Genomic DNA, 10,299 nt, shown 5'->3' on the forward strand with positions numbered 1-10,299 from the left:
TCAGAAGAATTTAAGGTACCTAAAACATATACATCAAATTCCCAGAATTGTATTCAATAAAGTTACAGAGATCACTATATGGATTGAAACAATCGAAACAAATGTGGTACAATCGCCTAAGTGGATACTTATTGAAAGAAGGATATCAAAAGAATCCAATATGTTCGTGTATTTTTATAAAGAAATCACAATCAGGATTTGCTATTATAACTGTATATGTTGATGACTTCAATATAATTGAAACTCCTAAAGAGCTTTCAAAGACAATAGAATATCTTAAGAAAGAATTTAAGATGAAATATCTCGAAAATTTACTTTTGTCTTGGTTTGCAAATTGAGCATTTGGCAGATGAAATATTTATTCATCAGTCAACTTATACAAGAAAAATTTTGAAAGATTTTATATGAACAAGCACATCCATTAAAAATTCCAACGGAAGTCCGTTAATTGGATACAAAGAAAGATATATTTCGATCTCGAGACGGTGATGAAGAACTTATTGGTCTTGAAGTACCATATCTTAGTGAAATTGGTGCACTTATGTATCTTGCTAATAATACAAGACCATATATTGTATTTTCAGTAAATTTATTAGCTAAATACAGTCTTCTCCTACAAAAAGACATTGGAACGAAATTAAACATATACTCCATTATCTCCGAGGAATAATCGATATGGGTTTGTTTTATTCAAATAAATCAAATTTTGACCTAGTTGGTTATGCAGATTCTGGATATTTATCTGATCCACATAAAGCTAGATCTTAAATAGGTTATCTATTTACATGTGGAGGAACTGCTATATCATGGCGATCGATAAAACAGACCATAACGGCCACTTCCTCAAATCATGCTGAAATTCATAATTCACGAGGTTAGTCGAGAATATGTATGGGTAAGATCAATAACTCAACACATTCGTGAAACATATAACTTGTCTTCTAATAAAAATCTGTCAACAATATTATACGAAGACAACACATCTTGCATACCCCAAATCAAAGGAGGATATATTAAAAGAGATAGAACAAAACATATTTCATCGAGACTTTTCTACACTCATGATCTTGAAGAAAATGGTGACATCACTTGACAGACTTATTTACAAAGGCATTACCAACCGAAACTTTTGAAAAATTGGTGCACAACATTGGAATGTGATGACTCAGAGATCTTAAGTGATGTTTTCATTAGGGGGAGTACATATATTGTAATATTTTAGAAGTATATATGTACTCTTTTTCCTACCCATTGGGGTTTTCCTAGTAAGGTTTTAACGAGACATGTTATATATATATATATATATATATAGGCATCTAAAGGGGAGTAGCCCATTGCTTATTGTCCTAAATGACATGTGTCAATCTTCATGTTGTCCATGTGCCTTGTATGTTGGGTTTATTGTCCTAGAACTCTTGGATTGTAAACAATAAAACTTATTCTGAAAATTCAATAAGTTATTATTGAATATATGTATTGTTTATTAGAAATCCAATAAACCTAAAAGCAATGGGCTACTCCCCTTTAGATGCCTATATATTGGATGCCTTATTATGTGGAAACATAAAAGTGGTGGATCATAAAAGTGAATACTCCCATGACTATTACATGAGTACTTGAACTTTATGTGGAAACATAAAAGTGGATCAGGTTCGAGTAAATAATCAAAATGATCTATAGTATATGAATAAGGTTGGATGCCTTATTATGGTAACACTATTGGATACGGCCTACTCTGTAGTTGTTACAAAGAGTTGTAAAGTGCTACAAACGAAGTGATCCTAATTCGTACATGTTATGACATGAGGAGCGGGGGCATCCTGTGCAAATGGGTTTGTACAAGGTCGGACCACGAAATCAGTCACTCTTACTTTATAACGATGTTTACTGTTTAAGACTGATTATTTCAGAGCGATGACCTAGGTAACTTGACCTTAATCCTGAGCTAACTATGAACTTCTGTTTATTCAGGATTATCCTTAGATTTGCATAGGTGAGAGTTGGCTTAACAGCGCCGACTCAATAAACCTCCATTTCAGGGGTAAGACCAGGTAGATAGTTGGGGACATAGGGTGCAAGAAGGAATTCACTCCTACCCGTTATTAGGGATAGTAGAGAGAGATTGTTCTCTTAAGTGCTGACTCTGGGTCTTGAACAAGAAGCCTCACCCTCTCATTGTTTTGAGAGGGACTCGGTTTGTTAATTGGATCACACTGAAAACCATGCCTTTTGAACTTTTCCAAATCAAAAGAAAAATGGGTATGGATGATTTGAACTTAATAGCCAAGAAATGCTTTTTCCGTCACGAATCTCTCATCAATTGTTCATTAGAGGATCAGTGGGACTTAAGGAACAAGAGATAATCTCGGGGATAAAACAGACATTTGACCCAACCGTTATTACAAACAATCTGTGAAAGGTTAACTTACTAATCATGGTTATATTGAGTGGACATAATATATCTACAGTGAGGGGAGTTCAACTAAAGGCTTTAGTGGAGTGATCCATTAGTTAACGAATGAGGATTAATTCGGTGTAATGAGTTTGGCCAATTAATTTCGGAACGTTGGAGTCCATGATCTATAGGTCCACGAGGTCCCCCTACTGGTTGTAAATGGATTAGCTTTAGAGTAGCGTGATAATTTAATTTGAAATGTTCAAATTATAATTAAAGGAATTAGTAATTACCAACCAAAACTTTTGAAGGTGGTTTTGTGTAAAATTAATTTAATATTTGATATTAAATTAATTAGAATTATTTAAATTGTTTAAATAATTATTTATTAATTATATTAGAAAATTAATTTATGAAATTAATTTTGTAAAATTGATAATATTTTTATTTCTGAAATCAAATTTATTTTTAAAATCAAATTTGAAATTTAAAAAACAGAAAATGGAATTGTGGTTTTTTCCATTATCATCTTTAACTTGCTCACACAAAACCCACATACTTTGGCTTCAATAACTCCAAGCTTGAGCTACATCTCATGCAGTCATCTTCTTTGCATGAAGGTCTTGCAATATATTGGGAAGATTGGAGTGGAATTGGGGCATGCAATATATGGAATTTTTGCTAAAAAATTCGTGTTGAAGAAGGTGTTCTTCAAGTGGGTTGCTGCAGTGAGCTATTCTCCAAGTTCCCTTCATTCAAGCTTATTTTGAGTCCCACAACTCAATCTAAAGCTCCAAGAGGATAGTGGGAAAGATCTTGAAATTGTCTACAACAAGATTTGGAGAAGTTTGCAATTGTGAATCAGGATTTGAAGAAGTTCCACAAATGTATGATTTGAAATCCTCTTGTTTTAATATGAGCATGCTTTAGTTACTGCCAAAATTTATGAATTAGTGTGCTTATTAATCCTTGTTGCTTTCGTTTGCTGATACACTCCAACATTATAGTTGTTCATGTTTGGTATCCATGTAAGGCCACATCCTACTTGCCACTTTGGGTTGATCTTAAAATTATACACATTGGTGGGTTAATCCACTTCAAATTCCACTTAAATTTTCATATTGCCCAATTTTTATAGTTTTAAGTATTTTATAATTTTAGTTTATTATTATATCACATAATATTTATTTATTATTATATTAAAATATATATTATTATATTATATTTTCTTCATATCTGTTGTGCTCCTCAATTTCACAACAATTAAATGGTTTATGTATATTTTGGTTTCACTTATTTTTAATACTTTATCTTATGAGTTTGTAAAAAAATTAGTAGACTTAATGAGTGAATGAGCGTAAATTGAATTGAATGGGAATTGCGACACTTATTTAAATTTATGGTATAATTTAATAAAATTGAAAATTATCAAAATTAATACAACCTAACAAGTTTATGAATCAAATTGACTTTTTTTTTCCCCAACGTAATAGGATAGAGATTAACCCGCAACTACTTGGTTGAAGCTACCTTAGGCTTAGTTAAGTTTCATATTGATTTTATTACTTGGTAAGCCAAATCAAATATTAATTTTAGATTTAAATGACAATTTGGTCGGTATACTTTTGACTTTAGTTTATTTTAGTATTCATAATTTTAGAGGGTTCAATTCAATTTCAATACTTTTAAATTTTGTTTACGTTGGTTTATGGACTTTTAAAATGTCATTTTGGTCTCTTACTTTTAAAAATGGAGTATTATAGGCTCCGTTTGATAATCATTTGTTTTTTGTTTTTGTTTTTAAAAATTAAGTCTATTTCATCCACATTTCTTATAATAATTTGCATATTTTTAGATACAATAGTTGAATTTTTAGCCAAATTCAAAAAACAAAAACAACTTTTTGAAACTAATTCTTTTAGTTATCAAAATTTGATTTGATTTTTTAGACGCCATTGGTGAAAATAGATAACAAAAGAAGAAATTTGGAGATGAAACTAATATCCATAGACTTAGTTTTCAAAAACAAAAACAAAAAAACGAGATGATTACCAAACGGGACCTTAGTACTTTTATTTTCATTTTTGTACCATTAATTTTGGTATTACACTTTCATTTTCATTCTTACTTTCAAAGCGCGCATAAGTTCATATAAACTACTTTGATACAATGCTATTTAAAGAGAAAATCGGTGAGACTAAACTAATTAATTTAAAATGTTAGGATATAGAAATTAGTTTTGTGTGGAATCTATTAAATATACAAATGAATTTTAATTTATAAATAATAAAATTGAAAATTGAAGATTTATTAGGAGTAATGGATAATTCTATAACAATTTATTTTCAAAAGTGGGTATAAAATAGATTTTAAAATAATGAACCTGTGATTAAGCCAGCGATGCTTACAAATTTATTAATAATCAATATTAGCAAACACTTAAAAGCAGATAAGATTTTTACGTAATCACTTTTAACTCGATCCAAAACAGAGGCTTAGAGGGATGAGAAAATAGGGAAACCAGGTAATGTGGCACCTGCATCAACAATAAAAATGTTGCCCGACAAGTATTTAGAAGAGTCGTGCACCAGATATCGAACGACCGTCGTTAAAGCCGGATCAGAAGTTCCAAACGTCCTTAAAGGGATAGTTTTCAATGCTACGTTGTTAAGCCAATCTTTCTCCATGAGACCTTGTGTAATCTCAGACTTAAAAAGGCCTGGAGATATGGAATTCACTCTGATATTATGTGCTCCTAATTCAAGAGCCATCACCTACATTATATCATACCATAAAGATTTCAAAGTCACATTGTTTTAACAAAACAAAAATGCTATATATATATATATATATATAGGTCCTTAAATTTTGAATCTTCGATTTCAAAATGTTATGTTTTTAAGTTTAAGTTTTGAGTTTAATTTCAATTTAGTTTCTTGATTTCAAAATGTTACAATTTACCTTTGACATTTGAATTCGTTTCGATTTGGTCTCTAGATTTCAAATTTTACATTTTTAACTTTTAATTTTTCGCTAAATAGTCATTTTTAGTAAAGGACATTCATGTCTATTAATTAATTTAAAATAATTCTAAAGTGAACTTTTAAGTATAATTTTAATAATAATGAAAATTAGTGAAACTTAATTAATTAATAAACATTAACACTATAGACGGAAAGTGAGTATTTAGTGAAAATTTGAGATTACAAGTGTAAATCTTGAAATTTGGAGACTAAATTGAAATAGAACTCAAATCTCAATGGCAAAATTGTAACATTTTGAAACTTAAGATTAAATTGAAACCAAATTCAAAATTTAAAGATTAAAAATGTAACTTTTTGAAATTTAAGAACTAAATGAAAACTAGTTAAACTAAAAGCCTAGCAACAAAAACGTATTTTTACCCCAAAAAAAAAAAAAGAAAAAGAAAAAAAAAAAAGAAAGATGTACAAGCAAGAGATTATAACATTGAACCATACATGCTAGGTACAATGCAAAAATTCAAAGCAAATCATAAAGGATGAATTGACTAGGAACTAATGTAGGGAGAGGTTAAAAGAACTATTTTGGTCCATAAATTTTTATAGAAGTAATAATTTAGTCTCTGAATATTATAGAAGTAATAATTTAGTCTATGAACATTAATGTATAATGATTTAGTTCTTATACATTAATTAGTCATTGTACTTCCTTTAGTATGTATTAATTTAGTCCTTATGTTACCAAATTTATAACAATTTCAACCCTAACATAAAAATTTACCAAATTAAAGCTTTGGTTAAAGGTAGGTTGTAGCTTATAAACACACCTAATTAATTTATTGATCTATCCTAGGTAAGAAATTTAATTAAATCTTAACAATAATTTTTATAAGATTTAAATCCTATTTTAGTCTCTGAACTTTGAATCTTGTTTTATTTTGGTCCTTAAACTTTCAAAAATGTTCATTTTAATCTCTAGACTTTTAAAGTGTTTATTTTAGTCCGTACTATTAAAATTATGTTAATTCTTCAATAGAAATGTGAAAGAGCTTGTATTTTTTAATGATTAGATTCTAGATATATTGAACAAGATGAAGATGAAGTAAAATATCAATAACCAACACACCAAAATATTGAGCGACCAAAATTTTGAACTAAAAATGTCTTTTACATTATCCCGCTTTGCCACCTTATTCAAAATTGAAACTCTAGATTTTTTAGCATAGTTAATTTATTTAGTAGCTTAGTCATCCAAAAATACAAGTCATCTCATCATTTTGTTAAAGAATCAACAAAATATTAATATAACAAGGATCAAAATAAGCACTCCTTAAAAATTCAAAGACTAAAATGAAGATTTTTAAAAGTTGAAGGACAAAAAAAAAAAATTCAATATTCACATATTACAATAGACATTTTTAAAAATTTAGGGTGGCTATATTTTTATAAATATTAAAATTTAAGGTCTAAATTATTACAAATTGAAATTACAAATTCTATATTGCAACAATTAAAGTTAAAGTACTAAATTATTATTTCTATAAAAGTTTAAAAAAGAAAACGATTTAATTTTTTATATCATGACCAAGTGATATTAAATTTCCATTGATATTTTTACATTTTTATGAATTCAAAACTCAACATTTTCATTACACAAAAAGAACCTTAAAATTCACTAACGTGAATACAATATAAATAATAAACCTTTTAACTTGATTAAAATCCATAAATTATATTTATTAATTACTTTTTTTTCACATTTTTTTTATCATATCATTTTTTCTTAGTTCAACAATACGTACGACGAGATTCTTGATCAATAATTTATACTTCATATGTCAGTTGAATTATGTTTATGTTAATATCGGTATTGATATTTTCATCGATATTTTCGTAAAATTGAGATTAAAAAAAAAAAAAAACGAATGTATATACCTTGGTTAAAGTGTTTAAGCCTGCCTTGGTAGCAGCATAGGCAAGGCCTCCAGGAAGATTTCCTCTACCAACACCATCAATTGAAGAAATATTGATAATGGAACCGCCTCTTTTCGTGTCACGCATCTTCCTGCATACATATTTTGATACTAACCATGATCCTGTTAGGTTTGTTCCCAATACTTTGTTCCATTCCTCTTCACCCAAATCCAATGAAGACTTCACAGTGCCTGTCACATCATTAAACTCATTTTTTCATTTTTTTTTTTTGTTTAATTACAAATTCAATCCCTATGATTTCAAGAAATAATTAAAATTTAGTCTTTAAAGGAGCGTTTGACGGATAAATTTAAAATCTTAAACCTAAAAATATAAAGCGAAGGTGTATATAATCTAGGTTTAAGAGAATTGTGTTTGAAGTGCAAGCTTAAAAAATCTAGAAATGAAGTGCATATTTGCAAAAAAATCATATGAAACTATTAACAAAGCTAAAAGTTTCATTAACAAGCAAATGACTTCATTAAGTGTCAACATCAGGGAATACTCTTGCTCATTTTCTTTCAAGGTTAAAAGTTTAAATCCTCATCCATCATATTTTGTAGGAGTAAAAAATTCCTTAAATTTGGTTCCTAAGCTTTTAAATTTACTTAATAGGTCATTCAAAATTTATATTTATGTCTAATAGGTCTATGAACTTTAAATCTTGTGTCTAATAGATCTTTGACAAATTCGGTTTTTTTTAAAATCAATTGATTTATTAGATAAAAGTTTAAATTTTATGTCTTATAAAACACTATTTTTTTAAATTTAGTGTTCGATTTGTAGACTTTAAAAAATATCAAAGTTCAAATATTAAAGTAGTGAGTTAAGCTTGATGGTAAGTAACATGTACTTCCTCCCTCCACTAAAGAATTATTGTGCTAAAAAAACTAATCGGCTAGAAAATGGGGAAAAAAAGCTACCAAGAGTTTCAATTTCTCTAGGACATATGATGAAAAAGTTAATTTTTTTAATCCAAATTTTAATGGTTGATCTCAATCGAGATGAACCGACAAAACTATTTTAACAAATTTTTTAAGGGATCGTTTGGAGTACAGATATTATTTCATAGATACAGATATTCAATATATAATATTTGAATGTCTATGATAATTAATGTGTTTTTGGACGTGTATGATAATTAATGGCTGGAAGTTAAATATTTGTGTCCAATTCAATAATTTGTATATAGAAACTAAAAAGTAAATAATTACTTAATTACATGTAAGAGATCGATTAAATTTAACATTAAATAACTTATTGTTAGGTTAATTAATTATTTAATAAATAAATAATTGTTAATTACATATAATTAAATTAATTATTAAAAATTAATTAATTAATTAATTAGAATATTTATAAATAATAATAATTTATATTAAATAATTAAGATAGCATAAAATATTAATGGTAAAGATATTAGTTGGAATTTATTAAGTCTAAATAATATATCCATATTTAACAATTAATTAAAATGAATAGTAATGAATACTTAATATTAAATGATTAATTAATTAAGTTATATTTTTATTGTTCATCCTCTCGACATAAAAATCTCGGATATTAAAAGATCCGTGTCAGATAATTTTATAATAATATCTTAAATTTTAGAAAATGAAATCATGTGAAACAAATATGAATATTAAATGTCTGTAAAACTTACGAAACAAATCGGCCTAAAAATGTTAATACCAAAAGATGGAACCGTTGGAGGGTTATTTACGACCATTTCCCAATCTTTCTAGAAAATTAAACTTATTTTTTAAAAATTAAAATAAAATAAAATGATTATTTGTTAATTTAAATATATATATATATATATATATATATATTATATACATATAATTATAATATTGTTTAAGTGTTCCTCGTTTCATCATCCACATTTAAAACCTTGATCACGAAAGAAGGAAGAAACGACCTCTTAAACCAGCATTATTAACCAAAGCATCAATGAAGCCGAAAGAATCCCATGCTTTTTTAACGGATTTCTCGATACTCTTCCCATCGCCGCTGATATCAAGCTCCACCGCCACAGCCCGGCGGATCCCCCTCTCAATCGAAGAAGAAGAAGAAGAAGAAAAAGAGCCGCCCAATTCCAGCCGATTAATTTCTTCACAAAGCGATTCGAGTCGATCCGTACGCCGTGCGGCGGCTACGATCCTGCAACCAGCGGCGGCGAGATCGAGACAGAACTCGCGACCGAGCCCCGACGAGGCTCCGGTGACCATCACCACTTTCCCCTGTAAATCGTTCCATGCCTCCAGGGGAGGAGAAGGCTGCCGGACCACCGCCGTTGCCATTGCCGCCATGTGAAGTAGAATGATTGAACAATGCGATTAAGTAAGAAAGGGGAAAAGAGAAAGCTTAGGGTTTTTGAGTAATGGAAAATTGTGTGTGTCTACCACATTTTAAATGCTTTGCTAATGTAATTCTGTACCTACCCACGACTGTAGAGCCACACAATTTTCAAAATAACTTTGAAAACTATAGGCCACACAAAAATAGCCATTTCATCGACATATTTTTCATTTTAATCACCAAAGTCCCAAAATATTAAGTTAATTAGGGAAAGTAAATTTAATTATAATAATTAACCTTTTGAAACGAATTATCTTAATAATTAAGATCAAAAGTAAACAAAATTTATTTCTAAACTGGTGATTAGAATCACTCCACAAGATAGCTTGATCAAGACTATTTGAATGATTCTAAATTTGTCAAGTAAGTTGCTCGTGATTATAGGTTCAAAAGACTTTAATTTCGTTGAAATTTGCCCAAAGTATCCCCCAAACTTAAATGTTATATAGGACCACTAACAAAAGTAATCTACAATACATAAAAAAGGTCTTTAAAATGTAAATAAACTAATAAGGCTCCATAAATCCGAAAATTGATCTTTGTTGGGAATGACCCACATACACTTTAGGCCTTAGGGCCCACAAAAGC

At 28.9% G+C, this 10,299-nt stretch overlaps 1 protein-coding gene across 1 annotated transcript; it reads right to left on the reverse strand.

Moving 5' to 3' along the window:
- Nucleotides 1–4,758: 4,758 nt before the first annotated feature.
- On the reverse strand, nucleotides 4,759–9,754 carry LOC120069201 (uncharacterized). The gene is made up of 3 exons (XM_039020885.2): nucleotides 9,272–9,754; nucleotides 7,312–7,541; nucleotides 4,759–5,169 (listed from the first exon to the last, which is right to left on the reverse strand). Exons 1-3 carry the CDS (start codon nucleotides 9,660–9,662, stop codon nucleotides 4,891–4,893), a joined length of 900 nt encoding a protein of 299 aa, XP_038876813.1. The 5' UTR covers nucleotides 9,663–9,754; the 3' UTR covers nucleotides 4,759–4,890.
- Between the last annotated feature and the right edge of the window lie 545 nt (nucleotides 9,755–10,299).

The sequence above is a fragment of the Benincasa hispida genome, chromosome 11 (genome assembly GCF_027475165.1).
Source record: "Benincasa hispida cultivar pf3 chromosome 11, pf3_genome.v1.1, whole genome shotgun sequence".
Taxonomy (NCBI): domain Eukaryota; kingdom Viridiplantae; phylum Streptophyta; class Magnoliopsida; order Cucurbitales; family Cucurbitaceae; genus Benincasa; species Benincasa hispida.